The 22,368-nt window shown below is 35.2% G+C and overlaps 1 protein-coding gene across 1 annotated transcript in view; it reads right to left on the reverse strand.

Annotated features, from left to right (window-relative positions):
- The window catches only part of ADAMTS6 (ADAM metallopeptidase with thrombospondin type 1 motif 6), a 255,576-nt gene extending 240,938 nt beyond the window's left edge, over window positions 1-14,638 (reverse strand). The window contains exons 1-3 of the mRNA XM_033109798.1: window positions 14,387-14,638; window positions 7,223-7,555; window positions 5,485-5,849 (exon numbers count right to left, since the gene is read on the reverse strand). Of these exons, the coding sequence (XP_032965689.1) occupies window positions 5,485-5,849; window positions 7,223-7,319 (462 nt within the window). The 5' untranslated portion in view covers window positions 7,320-7,555; window positions 14,387-14,638. The remainder of the gene's footprint in view (window positions 1-5,484; window positions 5,850-7,222; window positions 7,556-14,386) is intronic.
- Between the last annotated feature and the right edge of the window lie 7,730 nt (window positions 14,639-22,368).

The raw sequence follows: 22,368 nt of genomic DNA on the forward strand, positions 1-22,368 counted from the left end.
GCTTCTTCTCTTTCCAGTACTATCCCTCTAGTATCTCAACTCGAAGAGACAGTCCTTATGCCCACCAGGACCCACTGATCCTTTTCATTGTCCTCCACCCACTTCATGTCTTCATTTGCCTCCTAACCTAGCTTCAATTCCACCTTCAATTTCCTTGTTTTTTTCTCCCTTCATGGGATTCATTTGGCTAAACACAACCCTGATTAAATCCAATTTTGCTAGTCTGGCTCTACACCCCTGCAGCTTCATTTAACCAAGGAAAACACACCAACATGCTGACGAGTCTCACTTTAAATTCACCATCATAATCTCAACTGTGTCCTTAATGCTTCATGGCAATTATACTATGTTTCTCTGGTTCATTCCGTATTCCACTCTCCTGGATAAATATTTCATATTTTCTCCTCTTTTCTTAACCCCCTAACAGCTCATCTTTCCATCTTCCGTTCCAATAGAGAACATTGCACAACCTCCTACGCCTACAGCCACAAATATCCCACCTTCCTGAATCTCATGTCCATATAATCTATTTTATTTCCTGTTATTATGAATGAGTTGTCTATTCTCCTAGCTAAGGACAATTATTCTATTTATGCATATGATTCCATCCCTTCTTACCTATCAAGAACACCACTCCAGAAATTTCGATTCCCTCCACATAATCATTCCTATCAAACAAAACAAAACCTCCTGTCACCCCCACTTCTGCCTGCGGCAACTGATCATTTCTTGCTTTTCCAAAATTCCTTAAGATAATTGTCTATATAGTCTTTTATCTTCTCCCATTTCTTCTTAATCCTACTTCAATCAGGTTTTTGCCTCTTTTCCAAACCCCACCGTGATTTCACCAAAACTACTTTTGTCAAGATCATCAATGACCTCTTCATTGATAAATTCAATGATCAGTTTTCAGTCCTACTCTTATTTTGACTCAGTAGCATTTTTCTTTTTAAATACTTCTTTCTCTTGGCTTCTAGGATATTTGCCTGGTTTTCCTTTAACTTCTTATTTCACTGTTCTTTGCTGGAGTGCCCAAAGGTTAAGCCCTTGGACCTCTTCTTTAGTCTATCTAGTCTCCCCAATTAAGCAATTTCATGGAATCTCCTGGCTTTGGCTGTCATCTATATATTGATGAGTCCCAAATTTATAAGTCCATAATTCACATCCTGAACTCCATACTTGTATATCCAACATTTTAAACATCTCAAGTTTAACATGTCCAACTGAACTTATGATATACACCACCACCCAACCTACTCTTCCTATAGCTTCTCCATCTCAGTTAATGCCTAAGTCTTCCTCATATCCACTGATGACTGCTGTATTCTTATTCTTCTAGTTGCCAAGGCCTCAAGCTTGGAGTCATCACTGATTTTATCCTGTCCTCTAAAACCTACCATTTTCTCCCAGGTTTGCTTTCTAACCTCAACTTCCATTATTCCTTCTCTTTTTCATGGAACTGAAAAAGAGTTAGTTCTAGCCATGGTACTGGTTATGTTCCTCAAACATTCTAAGATCAGGCCTCTGTACCTGAAGATTTCCACCTAGAAATCTTATCCCTCAGATGTCAGCATTTCCTTCCTCATTTTCCTTAAAGTTTTTACTCAATATTTTTCCACCTCAGAACTTAACGTTATCCAAAATACTATGATTTTTTTATTTTTATTTATTTATCTTATTGTGTATCTCCTCCACTAAAATGCAAGCTATATGATGATAGGCATTTTTGTCTGGTTCACTGTTGTACTCCTAGCACCTAGAAGAGTGACTATTATCTGGTATTTATAAGTATTGGGTGAATAGATGAATGAATAATGGAAAAAGTAGAAAGGCAACTATGAATACAATGGAATAAATAAGTCTAATGGGGTCACTGGTCTTTTTAACTAGCTATATAGTCTTTAGTATCTTCAGAGAGATTTGAAAAAATCATTTAGCATGAAATAAGAACAATATATAAAGAAAGAAACAATCACACAAAAAAAGATCTCTTGAAAATTAGAAATATGACTGCTGTAATTTTTAAATCAATTGAAGGAAAAAAGGCAAAATTGGGGAAACTCATAGAACTTAGATCATAAGGGAAAGATGGGAAAAGAGGTAAGAGAAGCCGAGAACCAATTACTGAAGGGTTGGGAGAGAAACAAGGAGACAAAATTATTAGGAAATTATTTTTCAAATTGCTCTAAGCAACAGGCGGGTCTTTAAATTGAAAGCACCCATCAAAAACTAAGTAGAGGTAAGGAATGAAGACCCACAACTTACCACATTATTATAAAATTTTTGAAACAGGAAGTAGTATAAGGATCAGTTTCATTAAAGAAAAAATTTTAAGAAAAAAAGGAACAAGAAGAATTCTGACACCCAAAAATGAATCAATGCTAATTTTTTTTAGATCTGTAAGTCTTTTCCTAAGCTACAAAACCACCTAGTAGGTTGGTGCAAAAGTAATTATGGTTTTTGCAATTATTTTTAACCTTTTAAACCGCAATTACTTTTGTACCAACCTAAATTTGATGCTCCATATTTCCCTTTCCCAATTCCAGCATCCAGGGTTCTGAAGGAAAATGATTTTTGAAACTAGAATTTCACATCCAGCTAAATTATTAACCAAACATGAGGTCAACATAAAGTCAGTTTTAAATAGGCAAGGAATCAGAAATTTTACTTCCCAGGTACCTTTTCTGAGATAATTACTTGAAGATGTTCTCTAATAAAACCAGAATCTAAATATAGAAAGAGGAAGATATGGAACTAACCTCAGAAAAAAGAAATCCCAAGATGAGAGATATGTAGTAACTCAAGAAATTAATTAACTAGAAGACTCTAAGAAAAAGCCTCCAAAGAAGAATGAAATATATTCTAAGCAATACATATAAGAACTAAGGAACTGAATGATATTGATCAGGTGGCTAAAAAAAAAAAGAAAAGAAATTCTCAATAACACAAAATAAAATTAAAAACTCTGGAAAAAAAATACCTGGATAACACATCTATAGTCCTAAAATGTGATATTATTTTAAACAGCAGATAGACTGTAATGTTAGGAATTTTTTTCCTTTGAATGATGCAAGGGTTGTAACACTGATTTCAATGATCTCTACATTGAAAACTATTTTTAACAGAACAATTAAAAACAGAATTAGTTAATAGGGGCCTTTAAAAAGCAGGATTCTTTAAAAACTTGTTTACATATTCCATTTTATTAACAATGTAACATGATACAAAATAAGAATGAAGGCAAGGATTACTAAAACTGGTGGGTAAAAGTGTGATGACAAACAGGATATTTACATAGTCTCAAAGTGTCTGCTCACAAATTTCTTATCAATTGCCAAGGGGAAAATAGTAACTTTACTGGACAAACATGGCAGACCTCACCTTAATCAAGCAATCAAAGTTAGCTAACATGGACCATGCAGTTTTAATAGGAAGCAAAGTGAAACACAAAGGTGTTCACAAATAAAGGGAAAGAAAACAAGAGACAGAAAATCTCACTGAGGATAAAGAATAGAGGGATGATCCTCTGCTATCCCCCTAAGTGTAGAAAAGTTTCCATTTTCAACCTTATTCTCACTTTTGACTCCTCAAAAACACCTTTCACAACTTCATAAACATTTATATTAATAACTCTCAAATTACTTGTTCTCAGAATTAAATCCTTTTTTAAATTTCAGAGCTGTATTTCCCAAATCCCAATTAGATATTTTTAACCTTTATTTCTTCAGATGCCTCACATTTACTATATCAAAATCACTCTCATCTTCCTCTCCAATCTAGCATATCACTGGCATTTCCTTTCTCAACTAGTAAACTTCATAAACCACCCTCTTCAAAAAGAGAAACCTCAGCTATCTTCAATTACTTTCTCTCCTTCATTCCACATTCAGTTCAATTCTATTTCAACTTCTTAAAATATTATTAAATATCTACTATGTACTATATGTCTTATTAGATGCCAGCGGGAAAAAAATTAATAAGATACAAATCCTCTAATTTTTCTCACCAAGAGTTGTTCAAATTCATTCTATCTTCTCTGTTCCTAGTACCATAGTCTGTGTATAGTCCTTCACGTTCTAACTCATTTTCATAGCTCCAATCATTCCTCTTCCCTCAAATCTCACAATAGAGTTAGTTTTGTTTTTTTTCTAAATCTCAAATTTGTTCATTTCACCACCCTGTTAAAACTATCAATGGCATAATTAATGTTAATGCCAAACTTAAAGGGCTTGATCAATGACTAGGAACAGTATTTTTCTATCATATTCATCAGCAAGTGGTATTTCAACATAATGAAAAGTTTTAAACTACAGATATATTTTGGATAATTTATTTTTATTCAAAAAGATAAATCTGTTTTGTATATAAAGCTGACACTGCTTATAGAAAAAGAAACTAGCAATAAATGTATTCAATGTATCTATTTATAGTAATTAAACCCAAATATTAAAATCCAAGTAATCATTTTGACCCATTGACAATTATAGAAAATGGACAATCTGAGCTAATTCTTATGTATACCTATAGTGAAAATTTTCCTAAACTGTGGTTCTCTATACTCCTTTCAAATTTAGAACTTATTTAAACCTAACTCTAATTACGTAGTTTTTTTTTTATATTGAAGTAGGAATGAAAATCTGAATGTGATAGAATAAAGAAGAAAAATAGTTTCTAAAAAATGACTTGAGCATCAAAATGTGCTGTTTTACACACAGTTTTAATGAAATATCTACGTTAGACTGAATAGGGTAAAAGCGTAAAGGAAGTGTAAGAGTATGCTTTGTTCTGCAACCACTACTGTGCCCAACTTTGAACTGCGTATTTACCTTTAGACTAGAAGAGACTCAAATACCCAGGATAGACCCTACACTTTTGAAATCTATTTTCTAAGTAAAATAAGATTTATTATCAATCTTCAGATAAATTCAGGAAAAAGTTATTTCATAAAAAGATATTGGTATAAAAGATGTTGCTTCAAGAATTTATAACTACAAGTAGGTCATACATAATTTTAAGCTATGTTGCCTATCAGAGAAAGATATTATAGAGAAAAACCTAAAGAAGCAATCAGTGTTGTGGTTTCCTGAAATAATACACACACATACATACACGTACAATCTTAAACTCTTCATCAATGAATTCTGTTTATGCATAAAAGATGTCTAACTTGAACAGAAAACTTAGACCTAAAATTAAACCTGAGGTTTCATTCATTGTTCTACTAATAATATAGAGTTTTAAAAGTAGCTCTTACTTTCAAAAGTCAATGCAAACATTATCAAAAAGCCTATCAAAAGCAAAGCCAGTGAAAATAACAAAAAATTTAGACTTACTTTCCCTATTTAAACCACCTATGTATACATGTATGTATATGTATATGTATGTACATATATATATACACACATTTTTTTTAATGTGAAGAAAGACATTTACATTGTGAATTTATTTCCCCATCAGAAATTTAAAATTAAAACATCTACTTACCAACCCAATACAGTTGCTTAAAGCCACTTTAGTTGTACTATGTTGATCTTGCAAGTATCCTGTGTAATGACAGTTGTCTAAAAAATCATGTTTCCACTGGGGTCCATCTTTCCCCCAGTATTCTACGGTAAAATGTTTGGACACAAAATCTGTGTTGAGAGTCAAGTTTAGGTGAAAGTGCTTGCCATAGGCTGAAAGTTTAAAAAATAACTTAGATACTGCCTGCTGTGGATCGATAGGGTCCATACTCCGTCTTCTCCTGGAGTGTTTATCATTTTTCACAGTAAAGCTGAGGAAAGCTCCATTTTGATCAACCCTTATTGGAATAGTTAGCTGGTAATGTTCTAGATAAGTCAGGAATTCCTCTTTGTAATCACAAGGTAGAGAATCCAGAAAAAAACACATGGAAGAAAAGAAAATTTAACAAAGAAGTAGCAGTATAAACAACAACTATATCAGTTAACACCATGCATCATCATGTGTGAGGCATCTAAAGATGGGGTGGAGGACGGTTTGAAGGGAATTTGGGAGTGACTGTTAATGGGTACAGGGTTTCTTTTAGGGATGATGAAAATGTTCTGAAATTGGTTATTGTCATGGTTGTACAACTCTGTAAATATAATAAACCATTTGAATTGTAAATGAAACTTTAAGTGGATGAATTATATGGTACATATGTATCTCAATAAAGCTGTTAAAATCATCAATTGACAAAAAATTCAGAACACTATTAAATATAATTTCCTCACTTAGGCATAGTAAATATTACCAATCTACCGTCTCAACCACATATTTCTTTAGCTAGGAAAACCAAATGTCTGCCTGATGCTTCACTGTCTATATGTGGAGTTCACCCACAAATAGAAACCATGAAACCATGATCAAATCGAAATAAATTGAAAGATAGCATTTATTTTACCTCTCATGAATAAAAGTTCATACTAAATGCTATGGTGGCTTTGTTATCCAAATTTGTTATCCATATTTTATACATATGGATTTCTAGACATCAATCTATAATAGCCTTGAAAATCTGATTCATCAGCACCAAAAAATGATCTGTCACTATACATTCATGGGAGGAGAATCCAAAAGATATGCTTTCAATAATTCTACAAGTTTTGGACCGATCCATGGAAAACAAAATGGCATTCGCTCCTAGGGCCTCTCTGTTAAGAACTTTTCTATGACATAAACTTCGATTCCATAGATGAAAATCATAGGGACCTGTGGATTAGAATTTGAAACGTTGAACTTCTTACATCTCTTACTTTTTTACCCAGGTTTTAGTGCTTAGATCAGAATTCTTAAGTTAGGAAAAGCATTTTTCCACTAAGGGTCCACATTAGAAAAAATCTCATATCAGAATTTGTCTGCTTTCTTGTTCATTCATAACATAAACCTTTGGATCCCTTTTTAACATGACATTGCCTATAAACCTTAGCAATGAATGAACCTATTAAAGTTTAGGATTCAGAAGAAGAATGAGAGGCCTGGGTCTATTATCTTCTGAGAAAGACCAGGCTAAAATCCACTGGATATTAAATACTAATAGAAAAGGGAAAAAGACTCTTAGAGCCCTTAACACTTATGAAACAAGCACTAAATTGACACAGCAGGCTTCTGCTCCTATCATTACATATCCCAAAGAAAATATTCACCCAAACTAAACATTCAGAATCTTTTCTTATCAGATAATAACAATAGTTTTTGTCAGTTTCAAAAGCACGAATCCTACCTTGTGAACTGTATGAAAGCCTGTGGTCACTATGAAATTCCGATGAAGCCATGATGAGGCTCAAAATCCAGGTCAACGTCTTCCACAAAATTTCCATAATTTAGAAAACTGGATGATTTTTTGGAGGGCTACCTATGTGCTAGAGAGTCAATACCATAGCAAATTAGTTATTAGATGGTCCACTGTTTAACAGGTACTTTTTCCAACATCCCGTACTTTCTTCTATATCTGGATTCATTTTTCTCAATCCAAAATGAAAAAATTAATGATGGTAAAATTTTCATAAGCAAAGCATTAGGCTGATTAGTTACTAAAGTATGGCCATTTTTTAACCTAGAAAAACAAAAAAAATTTAAGTTAACTGAAAAAGATCCTGAATGCACAGATCTATATTGCTGAATGCTTGCCAAAGGACATACACTACAAAATAACTTAATATAGTTAAATTCGACCATTGTTGTTCTGTATAGTCTAAATAAAATCCACAAGACTAAACACAGACTTAGAAACCTAAATGTTTAGCAGGATAATGTCAGAGCTACTTAATAATCAAAGAAGGAATCTGAAGAGAAATCACAAAAATTCTTTTTTAAAGAACTTTGAAGATAATGAGTGGGTACAGTGATCAACCCCTTTTGATAAAATAAAAAGTAGACTGACTTCACAATCAAAGTTCATTTTACGAAAGTGTGAAACAGTATGTGATCCCATTCCTTAACATGCTTTTTAGAACACTCACATCCAGAGATTGATGTGTTGCTTTATGAGACACCTATCATTTCTTCTTACAGAGTAGATCTATAAACACACAGTGACATTTAGCTGCTGTCTGAACACTCAGACAGTAACACAAACTAAACTTCTAAAAAAGTTGAACCACATTTACTGTAACCTTTGACTTTATCTGGAAGTCTTATATATGACTCATAGTGCAACGCGTGTAAGACAACTTCAACTATCTAGAGTCTAACTGAAAGAACAAGAAATCCACTTTCTGAAAAGAAAATCATTTTAAAAAATTCATTTCAAGTATCACAACAGATTTCATGTTCTATCTCATGTACTTTCCTTTCGACTTACAACCTCACTCAGAGCCCATGAATTCACATTCTATACAGAAAAGTAGCATACTTGGCTACCAGATTTCCCAGCACACAAGCACTTAAATAGAAATTAACAAAGGGACTAGAACTAGCTCACTAACAGCACAAAACTGACAAAAACCTGAAAAAGTAGTTTTAAAATCCCAAATCAATACAGCTTGGGGTACAGGCAAACAGTCCTTATACGGTTTGGCAGTGCCTAGTGTGCATATGACTGTTATAGCTCAGTATCTGATACTCAAAATACTATGCCTGAGTCAGAAAGAAAAGGTTAAATTACTCTTAATATGATAATTTACTGTTAAGATAGAGAAGTACACAAACGATATTTGATTTTCATCACACAGCCCTAATATATGGGATTATCATATAATAAATGCTTACGTATTTATTGGTTAAAAAATGAAAGAGTAAATGAATAAATAAATAGTGGTTAAAATAAAATCACTTTAGGCATATAAAAGGATATTTGTAGTTAACTGGAAAATTAACTTATGTGGAATACTTTCATTCCCTATGGTGCTAGAAATATCAGTTATTACAACATATAAAACAACCACAACTATTTAAAATTCCTTTTCTGTCTCTACAAGTTATTACACTGGTAAACTTTGAAAAAACTAATTCATAAATCAACAAATATTGTCTTCCTATGTTTCCAAATGATGTTATTACAACACGGGGATACAGAAAAGATTAAGACACAATCATTACTCATAATCTAAGTAATAAGGAAAAAATTCAAGGCAGACTGACATATGCCATAAAGTAGTTATGAAAAGGTGTTATAGGAGACCAGACGGGGAGATGACTTCTGAATCAGAGAAAGATGAGTCAAGGAAAGTTTATCAAAAAAGTAGCACTTGAGATAGGCGCTGGAAGATGTCAAATTGCTAGGGGCAGTCATTACAAATTAAAGAAATAGATTCTACAAAGTCTAAGTGGTAAGAAAAAAATAGAAAATATTAGTAATAATAGTAAGTTTGGTTCCTATGCAGAAGACTAACAAGTAATATCTGGAAAAGTAGTTTAAGTTCAGACCAAAAATAAAGAGACTTTTAAATATGTTACTTCTTTTAATATTCATAACAATCTTGTGAAGTAGGTATTACTGACCCTGAGTCAGGCAGACTCCAATGATCCTGCTTCCTGATATTCAGGCTCTTGTGTAATTCCCTTCCCTTAAGTAACTTGATCCTTACCAGCCGAAGACCTCAAGGTGAAGGGGATGTCACTTCCATGATTAGATTACAAAAGATTCTAACTTCCATCTTAGAATCTCTCCCTTGTTGACTTTGATGGAGCAAGCTGCCATATGGAGAGGCTCACGTGGCAAGGAACTGAGAGCAGCCATCAGATAACCACTGGCAAGGAACTGAAGCCCTTCATGCAATAGCCTGCAAGAAACCTAATCCTGCTCACTAATACAGAAGGCTAGAAGCAGATCCCTTCCCAGTCGAGCCTTCCATGGTGACCCCAGTGCTTGCCAACACCTTGACTGCAGCTTCATGAGAGACTCTGAAGTACCCAATATAGCTAAGCCATGTCCAAACTCCCGAACCACAGGAACTGTAAGATAATGTGTGTAATTTTAAGCCACTAAGTTTAAGGTACCTGTTTTGTTTTGTTTTTTTGCTTTTTTTTTGCAGCAATTGATAATTTAGACGGCTGCCAATTTATAGATAAAGAAGTTGAAGCTCATAGTAGTCAGATAGCTAGAAAATAGTAGAGCCCAGAGTCATACACAAAGTTATTTGGCTCCAAAGTCCAAATTCTTTCTACTACATCACACTTACATTTTAAGGCCTCTAACTTAAAAATCAATAGCAGTTGCATACAACCAGTATGAAATAAAATATTCATAAAACGGTATATGTTAATTAATGTGAACAGTTGTAAGCAACTTTATACACAATAACTGTTTCATCTCGAAATTACCTCTACAATGATTTAGTCAAGACAGCAGACATTATACATATATCCTTTCTCAGGCAAAACTCTCTATGAAGAGATTAAGTCACACCATTATTCAATAACAGTAGTGAAAATAATCCAGTTATCTTGATTCCCAACCTACTACATACAGTTTCCAACTCCATAATTGCCGTTTTATGAACAACATTCACTCCTCGTTGCTTTAACTTTTTTCAGATCAACTAAGTGTTTGTATGATAATGTCCAACATTAAATGAGTTTCTCCTATATTTTGAAGTAATTTTCCATGGAAGAGGAATATATAACTGACACATTTCAGTTAATCATCTAGTAGTGGTGATAGATTTGTATTGAATCATTCATCCTTTTTTTCCCTATTTTCCTGGGCTTTGAAACAAATGACAAACTTACAATATAGTTAGCTGGGTTTGGGGAACAATTCTTTTCCCCCTTGAAAAGTGTCCTGCTCTTGACAGTTCTGTAACCTCCACTCTTACCATTACTAGCACTGTCCTACAAACACCCAGGGTAAGTAAACTAGTAACATTAACAGAACAAGTAATCTGTAACTACTTGGCCAGAAGTAGACTAACGTTTGATTTAAAGGCATATAGTAAAAAGGGCATTGGTACATAGCAGAAAGTGCAGGAGCTCTGAAGTTAAACAAACCCGCTGCGATCTTGCTTCCAGCACTAGCTACAGTATCTGGTTATGTGGGCACTCAATAAATTTGAGTTTCTTTCTCCTTTCTCACTCCGCCTTCACTCCCCACTATTTTCAAGCCTCCAGTGTCAGTGAAAAAACTTACCAGTGAGTAAATGAGTTGGCTCATACTCAACTAATATCAACAATAACTAACATATCTAACCACTTTTTGTCACCTCACAATAAAAATGAATGGGTAACTTATTTTCTGACACTTGCTGGAGAGCTTAATCTGCTGGAAAGCATCATCAAGTATGTATAGGCACTGACTTTTCCATAGTTTCCAAAATTCAGGCTAACATTAAAATATTATATAACTGTCCAGAAATCATAAGGCATTAACTCTTTACACTGTACAGCAGAAACATTATTATGTTGCGGAAAGCTCAAAGGCTTTGAGTCCTGGCTTGACTTCAATGTACTTAAACTCTGTGAATCTGTTTCCTCATCTATAAAACTGTGATAATAATATCTACCTTACAAAGACTTGTTGAGAGATTAAATTAGATTACACATGACGTAAAGTGTCCACACACTTCACTTTAATGACTAAACAAATATTAGCCCCCCTCTCCTCCTCATCTGACTCATCACTTTTCAAAAGCTTTCTTTCAAAGATAGTTTCATGTTCCTGCTTCCCTCAAAAATGTGGAATAGTTAGAAATGATGATGGAATCAATCAACTACTTTGTATTGTCTTACAGCAAACAGTAAAGAATTTAGGTCATGATAACTGGGTTTATAATACTTGAAATTTAAAAACAGAATCAAAACTGCCATTTTACTTTGATTTCACATATGCTTTTTTCCTAATACAAATGCACCAGCCAGTTAAAGGGATCCTTTACCTGCTTCCATGGATCAAAGCTATACTAGCTAAGCAGAAATAAGATCAGACAACTTGCACTGCAGTAATTCTCCCAGTAGTCTGCCCTGGCTGAAGGGTACTTACTTGTCTTTTTCCTCTATCATCTTTACTTCCCACTCAAGTGATCTGGGAGTAGCCAACGTAATAATTTCCTCTCCTGAGCTATTATTATGGAGCTAAAGAACATGTATAACATCCTTCTCAACTTCTTTCATCCATCTTAATTCTGTTTTGTTTTGTTTTGGTTTGGATTTTGCTTTTTTTAAGGCTGATCTGGTCTTCACAGAGAAAGCAATAATACTAGGCTCCCTTCAGATATTTAATTTTTATATGTGTAAATTAATGTCTCATTTCATTTTCCATTTATTCTCTCAACAAATATTTATGGTCTCATACTATATGCCAAGGACACCACTAAGCTGTAAGTACAGAGGTTTTCCAGATCATTTATAAACTTTGTGAGATTGGTTTCCAAGGAAAGGTGTAATTAAACACACTCAAAACTTATAAGAAAAGCAAATGAGCCAAAAGCAAAACTATAAAACATCATTCTACAAAAATCAAGCCCTAAATTACATATAGTCCCAAACTGTTATTTCCAACCCCCCAACCCCCCACCAATGACAAGGTAGATATACATTATCTGTATTGTAACTTCTTTCCTGAAAAACAGAAACACTTTTTTCTCGTGAGGTTAGCTCAAAATGTTGATAATCAACTATGTCTTTTGGTATAACCAAGAGAGCTATCAACCTGTCCACCATTTTCCTCCCACCCCCCACCACCACCCCCAGAAATGTTCTAAAGATGTTCTGTTAACTCTCTTAACATGTTTACTCTCTTTATTGTCTCACAAAAGTCACACACAGGGTAAGATCTGGCATAGAGACCCGTCCTAAGCCACTAAGAGCTACTAGTGGTTGCTAAGGAAATGAAGAGGAAGTGGTAAGAGTAGACAAGAGTAAGAATTAGTCTCACACGTATTGGCTCAGACATGAAAAGTGTTAAAATATTTCAGGTCTTGAGGTTAATTTTTCTCCTTGAGAATTACAAAAATACTAACACCACAACATACATTTAATTTGCTGCCATTTGTGGCAAATGAATGTATTTGATTTGTTTGAAATCAACTTATTTGCTTCTTTACGCTATTCTTCAAAAATCCAAAACACCAATGATCACATTTAAACACTAAATTAATATAAACCAGATCTGCAGTTACTACTTTGGGGAAATACAGGAAAACAATTATCTCCAAAATTAATTTTCTCAATTTCCTTCAACTACACCAGTTTTATTTTACATTTCTTTCCCTGCAATGAATTTTGAGAACTGTCATTCCCACATCTAAGTTTCAGGCTAATCAACATAAGTTAGAAAGAGTAATAAAAACAAAAGAAAGAAAACTAGTCCAGGAAATTTAAACATAAAAGAATATGTTGAAAATCACACTCCAGTGTCTTTTTAAAAGTTCCAAGCAATGGTTCAGTTATCCCTTTCCTCCCCCCACTTCTGTACACCCTCACGCCCCCCACCCGGCCCCCCCACCCCAATCCCACTTCGCCCAGACAGAGGGTAACAGTCTGAGCTGCCCTGGTTGAGTTGATCCTAAAGTTAACATTCAGCAGCCCATTTCCAGACAGCAGCGCTAAATCTATTTGGATAAAACGCGTGTGACCCAGACAGTTGGCATTTGGCCCAAACGCGTTGCACCGGCAGCTCAAATAAAAACAAGAGTAAGAAACTCACTCTCTTGTTCCCTCTCAGTGCGCTTTCTCACTCTCTCGCTCTCTTTTCTTCTAGTACAACAAGGAAAGAAATTACCAAAGACAGGAATTGTAGTACACATTATCAGAAGGCAGCTTTCCAATAACCCCTCCAGCACTCACCCCCCGCCCCCCAAATCTCTGAACTTTGATCCTATGTACCATATATACAGACATACCCCGATATTCAAGGCTCCGGAGGGTTATGAGTCTAGCACGTCCCAAGTGGCCAAAAGTAAATCAAAAACACACGCTTCCATCTCTTTGATTAGCCTATTAAGAGCTTAACATATCCTAGAGCATCGGGGCTACAGCTAGCACATTAATTCTGCCCTCTGAGCCCAGGCATAAACTATGCACTTGTCTATTTAAGACACTGACATGAAACTATAAAATGCAGAAGGTTTTTCTTTAAGAAAACTGGAAATCGGTTTAAAATACACATCATTATTACTTTCCCGATTACTATTTGGTGATGAGTTAAAAGACCACAATAATCATAATAAAGTCATACTTCACAAAACATGTCTATTCGTATAATAAACGTATATATTTTTGCATCATAAAATACTTGCAAGACCCAGAATTCTCCAACCCCCCGACTAGTCTGGAGTTAAAAAGATTTCTATCTGTAAAATGAGTTCAGTCAAGCTCACTCATTGCCATTAAAAAAAAAAAAAAAAAACACAGAAAAAAGTTTTCTACGCGTTATTCGGAAGACAAGCAAAGCACAAGTTTTAATTTAAAAAAAAAACGGTTTCATTGAATATTGTGAAGTCTTCCTTACCGTTTTCATCTTCAAATTCTGATAAAAAGTAAGTTTCAAACAATAGAGATTGCACTGGACGACTCACGTACTCCCTCTCCTCTCTTAACTTTTTTTTTCTGCCCCCCTTTGCAAAGCCACAGCAGTCAGTTAGTTATTCTGCAGCCAGAATAAAACCCTATAGTCTGGCTAACCCTGGCTTTAGAGATCGGACTTTCTGATTTGGCAGAAAAAGAGATGCCTTCAATACATCCAGGCTATCATCCTGAGATGCTGCCTTTGCAAACCCCCTTTTTCTCCCGCCCCCCACCTCCAAAAAAAGAAAAAAAAAAGGAAAGGAAAAAAAGAAAGGAAGGAAGAAAAAAAAAGACTTATTGGGGGTGGAAGTGGTGCCCTCTCTTCCTGGACAGCTTAGTGCCTTTGCTATGCAAATAACATGTGAAGAGCATCAAAAGGTATCAGGAGAAAAGAAGACAGGAGGAGCAGGAAGGGCAGCAAAGTTTTGTTGAAGTAGCCCTCACTACCGGCCCCCAGCCAACTTGAATTGCAGCAGGAGAAAATTTTGGCAGCTTTTCCTCGGAGGCAGAGCACACTGACGTCAGTCTGCAGATGTGCCGGGCTGCGTCGGGTGCGCATGTGTCCTGGGTCGTCACGTGGAGGGGGAGGGGAGGTAGAGGTACAATCGGGGTAACTAACTACAAGCCATTCAGACGGGCTTAGACAATGTCAACTTTTCCACCCTGTGAATGAGAGAAATTCTGGCCCTTCTAACCTCAATCCCCTACCCCACTCCGCCTCTTTTCCTCCTCCTCCTCTAACCTCTTTTAGAAATTCTAGCCTGGTTTGTGATTAGTTGTTTCTTGGAAAAAAGAAGGGGGAGGGAAAGGATGAATGACTTTAGATGAACTAATGTCACTGTTAAGATCTCTGGTGTCCTTCTCCTTGTATTTTTTTAAAGTCCACACAACAAAAATATTAAAAGTTGCACATAAACAGTATATCTGAGGAAACTTACAGGAAACTTACATCACTGGCAGATTTCAAGACTCGGTAAGCTACATGTGCACAAAATACCTTTTTTTTTTTTTTTTAATACACCTCAATGAGTAAAATTGCCACCAAAAGGGAGAGTAGACTAAAGTAAACTAAAACCAGCACATTTTCCATCTGATTACCGACTTCAGGTTATGTGGGGCTTTAAAAGGGAAAAAAAAAGTGGGGGAGGAGGCAGCGGGGGAAGAGAGAAGCTTGCATTATTTCCAGATGAGGGTGAGACTGGATGGTGTTTTAAAGTGCAACCGAGGAAGGCTACAAGTGGAGTGTTTTTTTTTAAGTCTGTACATTGAATGAAATCTCAATGACTGCCCAAATGAAAATAAATCCGAAGTCAGAAACCCCCGAAAGGGGGGCGGGGGACAGGAACCCTGCTGCGATCTCAAGATAAACAAACAAAACCTCAAAACTGGTTCTTCAAGCTTCCCAATCCCACCCTCCCGCAGCCCCCGTTCCTCGCCCCAGCACCCCCTCCACACACACCAGCTACCAGTCTGTACTTTAAGGATAAAACACCACTACAACGTAGCACTTTCACTTTCATTTGCTGGGAGAAAGCCACTGGCATTAAACTGAGGGGGAAATGCCCAAATATGTTTTCCATGTCCTAAGCAAGCAAACAAAGTCTGGCACACCAATCGGAAACAGGAAAAAAATGTGAAAATAGCTCAGGACAAATGTTGTCTTTCAGCGGTGTAATCTGCTGCATCATTTATCTGTCTCTACCGTTGAGTGTAGGATAGGAAGAGGTTTAAGAGTTTCCGAGGTTGGGGGGTGGGGTGGGGGAATTGACGCCTTTCAATTCCAGGCGGTAGTTAACGCCAAGTCAATTTCCGATGGCCAGAACCAGAAACGGGAATTGGACCGGAGGGAAGGGGGTGGGGAGGAGGACCTTCTGAAGACCGGCTCTTAAGTTTCAAGCTTCTGCTAACATTATTGCTCATTTGATTTTTTTTTTCTTCCTACACCGGAGGTAGTAGGTGTAATTCTTCTGGTGAATACATGAATAGTTGGCTAAGAGAAGGCATGAATCAGACTGAGAACGTCCAAGAATACAGTTATTTCCATTCTTTTTTGAGGGTTGAAAGGGGAAAGCATCTGTCCACAGTCAATAGTCCTCATCTTGACCTTAAATCAGTAGTATTTGGCTCAACGCCATGTAAAACATAGAAATACGCCCTGTGGTTGGCATTCACAGTTTTAAATAAAGGTGATTCATATGGAAACATATATATATATATATATATATATATATATATATATATATTTGCATTAACATTCATACATGAAGTGGCTAATCTCGTAGCAATAATTGTAAACACCGAAAATAAGAAGAGTGGGCACAGTGCATCAAACCATCAGTTTAAATAGTTGTGAACCTTGTGTTTAATTTTTCAAAACTAGTGGTGGATAGACACAGCCAATACAGAAAACTAAAGTTAAGGTGTGAGTAGTAATTATCTATATAAGCTATCTGAAAAGTTTTTATTCTCAACTAAGACAAACTGCCCTAGGAAACAGTAACATTGTAAAGGAGTTTATTTCAGTGAGAAGTGGATTTTGGCTAATTACTTATTCAAAGAGTGCCATCCTGCGTCTAAACAGAGTAATGAAAATTTTCCAACAGATTCCTTTTCTCCAAATGACTGAGTCAAGAAAAACAGTATGAGTAAAGGTGAAACATTAGCGTGAGAAATGGATTGTGTCAATTTAACTTTATATTTGTGTGTGTTTGCATGTTTACATTTTAATTGCATTACAGAAAATCCAAACACATACAAAAGTAAAAAAAAAAATCACATAATGAACTCCATCCAACATATCCATCATGCAGTTTCAACAAGTGTCAACACATGATCGAGTTTTCCCTGTTACTTCCTCCACCCCACTGGATTATTTTGAAGCCAATCCCAGATAACATTTCATTGCATCCATTAAATATTTACTTGTATTTCTAAAATAGGAGTACTAAAATAATAAATAACCACTATTATACCACTATTACTCTAAAAACAATAATTCCTTAATTTCATCAGATATCAGATTTCCTCAATTGCAAATAAAGGCTTTAAAAAAACTTTTATTGAAATTCGGATCCATATATTGCATGAGGTTGATCTCCTGTGTCTCTTTTTTTAAACATTTTGTTGAAGTAGACTAGGTATACAGAAAAGTGCATAAATATAAAACTTGATGAAAGTGTTCAGTCTAATGAAATTTCACAAAATGAACCTGCCCGTGTAACCATATAACTTTTAATCTATTTTAATCTATCAGTTCCTCCTCATTTCTTCTTTATCTTGCAATATAAATGCTATATTAATATTTTGCCATCTTAATGCTATACACAGCACTTCTGTTAGCACGGAAATGTTTTAGTGCAATACCCATGCATTATTTCTCAATTGAATTATATGAAGCAAATTTAAACACCATGTGAATTTAAGTTTCAGTAGAAATTCTTTAAAATTTTTATAATGACCAATCCTTTATTCTTTGAAAACTTTTCCCTACAGCTTTCCCTTTCTTTCAAATAAAGAATATGGGCAGAGTACAGTTGACAACAAACCCCCTTCTAACACTTGAAAGAAAGCTGTGCCAGAAATCTTCAGAAGCCTAAGAAATCTAAGTGAACAGGGCCCTTTTGGGAAATCAAAGATGGAATAAATGAAAAGTTGGGAGAGGAAGGAATATGGATGTATGCATGCATGTATATATGTATGTATTTCAGGGACTGAAAAACAGAAGCAACAGCAGAAGAGTTTGAGAAACTGTGAATCAAGAATGAGAAACGTTTACAGGTAAAAAATAACTTCTAACCTATAATTGTTCATATATTTGCATGTAAATTAAATTTTTTAGTTAAAAACCAAGGCAGTTCTTAAAATTAGATTATTGCCTGTATTTCAGAAAAATGAGATGAAGAATTCTGATTTTATGCCTGCTTGGATTATTAAATTGGAGCAGGTGACTATCTCAAAAGATGATGAATTTTGAATTCTACCTCCCAGACATTAAAACCAGATTCAACACACTGAAACCAAATCCCATACACTTTCTACACAATACATTTTATTCTTTTGATGAGACTGGATTTGAATTTGATACAGTGAAAATAAATATTTTCTAATTTTTTGAAGGATTATTGTAAGATTTCTTAAATAAGATACAAAAGCTCAAAGCATAGAGGAAAAGACTGATGAGTTTAACTTCATTAAATAAAATTTTTAAAACCACTAAAAAGACAAGCGTGAGCCAGAGATTGGGATAAGAATTTGCAACACATGTAAGTAAAACGTAATAAATATCTAGAATATTGAAAGAACTCTCACAAATCTATAAGAGATAAGAGTGCTAACATAAGAAACGTCCAAACCTACCTGTAAAGAATTTTTTATGAATTTGAGCCAAACTGACGACAATTGCCGGGAATCAAAATCTCAACAGATTGAGAAAATGCTCTGGAGAATGGCAGTTTTGCAGTTTATTTTATACATTAGAATAAAAGGAGGACACGTAAGAAGGGTTACAATGAAATCCATTGGTGGTAGATTAAGGGGGAGGGAGAAAGCAAAGCGGGGAAATCTCTGGGATTGGATAAAAAGCAAAATGGAGAGACACATACTTCTTTTACATTGGTTCATAACTAACATTTACAGAACAGTTCATAACTAACATTTACATCACCTAGAGATGGTATGCGGGGAACAAGATAACAATGAGGGGTTCTGTGGTCTCCTGCTCTGATGCGGGTCTGGAAAAGAAGATTACTCTGACATTTCAAGTATATGTTATCTTAGATGCAAAAAGACAATAGACAGGCTCACTTAAGGTAAAGATTAACCTTTGTCAAGGAAGCTACAGGCCTAGAATGTGACTACCTGCCATAACCCGCTTTTAGTTAGGAATTTTTATGTTCAGACCATCCTATGTGGTTACTTTTGGTCTCTGAATTTGTAAGGTCCACCACGCAGGCCTCCTCTGAGCTTGTCAGATTTAGTATGTAGCCCCTTTTTCATTTGCAAGACACAGGCCAAAAAATTAAAAATAGGAAAATGGCATGAATAGGAAAGTCAGAGGAGAAAAAAAGCTAAGGACCAATAAATGAAGCAAGTATTCAATGTTGGCAGCAATCATGGAAATGGAAATGTTTCTATTTCATTAGAGTGGTAAAAATGTTAAAATTTGATTATATCAAGTATTTTGGAGGATAGGGCAAACTGGACATCTGATACACTGTTGATGAAAGTAAAAATTAAGTGCAATAACCATGAATACTAGCAATTTGGCAATATCTAGTAAAGAAGATGTGCTTAGTCTTTGATGTGGTCGTCTCATTTTTAAGTATATAACCTTAAGAAATTGTTGCACATGTGAATCCCCATTAATAATTATGGCAACACTACTTATAGCATTGAATAATTGGAAACAACCTAAATGATTATCAATAGGGAGATAAACTGTAATCTATTCCTACAGTGGAATTTTATACAACAGTTAAATGATGGACTATACAGGTGTCGCTGTGGATAAATTATATAACTGAGTTGAAAGGCTGCATTAGGCTACATTGTGATGCATATTGGGATAGTGTATATATATATATATATATATATATATATATATATATATATATATATATATATATATATGATGATACCATTTATATAAGTTTTTGGTAGCACACCAAGTATATATCTCAAACTTACAAATGTATGCATAGGAAGAGTACAGAATCTTAGTTATTTGGGGGAGAAAGAGAACGGAATTAAGGAGGAGCACAAAGTTAAGGACATCAACTAAATCTATAAAATTTTGTTTGAAAAACAAAATAAGGGGGTGGCCAAGTGGCTCAGTTGGTCAGAGCATGAGCTCTGAACAACAGGGTTGCTGGTTCAATTCCCACACGGACCAGTGAGCTGCGCCCTCCACAACTAGATTGAACGACTTGGAGTTGATGGGCCCTGGAGAAACACACTGTTCCCCAATACTCCCCAATAAAAATTTAAAAAAGAAAAGAAAAAACAACCTGAATTAGTAGTGTAAAATATGTAACATCTGTGAACTACAGGCATTGAATGTACATGGTGTTGACATAAGAACCAAACCTGTAGAGAATTTTTATGAGTTTATTTGAGTCAAAACTGATGGCAGCTGCTAGGAAGCACAATCACAAAAGTTCCAGAGAATAACAGATTTGCAGTTTCTTTTATACATTTGAAGTTAAGGAGGAAACATAAGAAAGATTACACGAGGTGGGAGAAAGCATGAATTGGAGTACAAAATAGTTTATAAGAGTGTTCTCTTTTGAGGGTAGTTTCTGAGGGGACTGAAAAGAGGCATTTCAAAGGTTGTGTTAACTTAGATGCATAGAAACAATGGACCGGGCTTGCTTAAGGCAACAATAAACCTTTCACTAAAGAAGTGTATGCCTGGAGAGTGACTACCTACCATGGCCTGTCCAGTTAGGAATTTATGATCAGATCACCCTGTGAGTTTACTTTCCGTAGAACCTCTTTTTCATCCACAATGGGTATTTATTATTTTAATCTCTGTATAGTTGGAATGACTTACAACTTTACAAAAAGGAAAAAGAAATAAACATTACTGTTATTTGATATTATAATTTATCTTCAGAGCGACTTTCATATTTTAAATTTGCAATTAGCAATACAATGATATATTATGGATGAGCAAAGCTACCTGAAATTCATATATTAGATTTAGCTTATAATTTCAGTCTTTCTACCCCAAATTTTTACCACCAATAGTGGCAAAACAAAAGTTTCATTTCAACCTCTCTTTCTTTATTTACTTTCTTATTAGAATATGAGATCAATAACAGGAAGGAATAAAAAACTTGAGGAGAGTGGGTATAATCAATGGTTCATAACTATAGTGTACAAATAATATCTAACATTCAAAAAGAAGGAAGAGAAAATGAAGTTAAAGCTAACAGCAAAGTCCTTGATATGCTAATAACAATTGCCTACTCTTTGGCATTATGCAAAGGGCAAAGAAGTACAAAAATATAAGGCAAGTTTCCTTTCCTCAAAACATTTACAAATTGGAAGACAAAATCAAAGTGTGATAAGGGAAAATGCAATAAGTTACATAATTTAGTGACATATATTGTAAGTGTTATGGGCTCCAAATAATAGAGCACTCAATAATTGTCTAAATGATTTTCTGACATCCATGTTGCCAAATTTCTCGTGGTCAATTTTGTGCTTCTTACCTGAACTCCTAGCAACATTCAATTTAATTGATCACTCTCAACTTCTAGAAATGCTATATTTTCTTCCCTCAGCTTCTGTGACACTATAGTCTTATAATTCTCCTCCTACTGTAACCACACGTGAACTTCATTTTGTTAGCATGCATTTTGCTTTAATCCTAGGTAACTGTTTAGCCGGATAGAACTATAACTCATTTGCATTCTTACCTCAGGTCCTTCTACCTATTCATGTACTCTACGTCCACTCCTTTTAATCATTAAGCCCTTAGGACATTAGGTTCTGTTCAACGTCAAACTCATTTAAGAATAAAGCTTCAGGTCTGTCAACCATGACCAAGATACAATAACCAAATCTCAAACCAGAATAAGGTTTTTAGTAAAACAAAGATAACACCTTGGCCTCAGTTGTTTCCACTCCAGACTCATGAAAGCAGAACAACCCCACGGACTGTATCCCTTGGAAACCAGACCGAACAATGCAATGACTGACATCAGGACCTAAAGCCATGATCAGTTGCTCCCTGCCTTAATCCCCAACCAATCAGCAGAGCCTACAACCCCAGCTCCCATAGTAACCATGATTAATGATTTTCCCCTTATATAACCCGGTTGCTAGAGCCTATCTCGGAGCCAGGTATTTGAGAGCACGAGCTCACCTGTGTCTCCAGAGTTGGCACCAACTCCTTAAATAAACCTTTACTTTCTTTGCTGC

The sequence above is a fragment of the Rhinolophus ferrumequinum genome, chromosome 7 (genome assembly GCF_004115265.2).
Source record: "Rhinolophus ferrumequinum isolate MPI-CBG mRhiFer1 chromosome 7, mRhiFer1_v1.p, whole genome shotgun sequence".
Taxonomy (NCBI): domain Eukaryota; kingdom Metazoa; phylum Chordata; class Mammalia; order Chiroptera; family Rhinolophidae; genus Rhinolophus; species Rhinolophus ferrumequinum.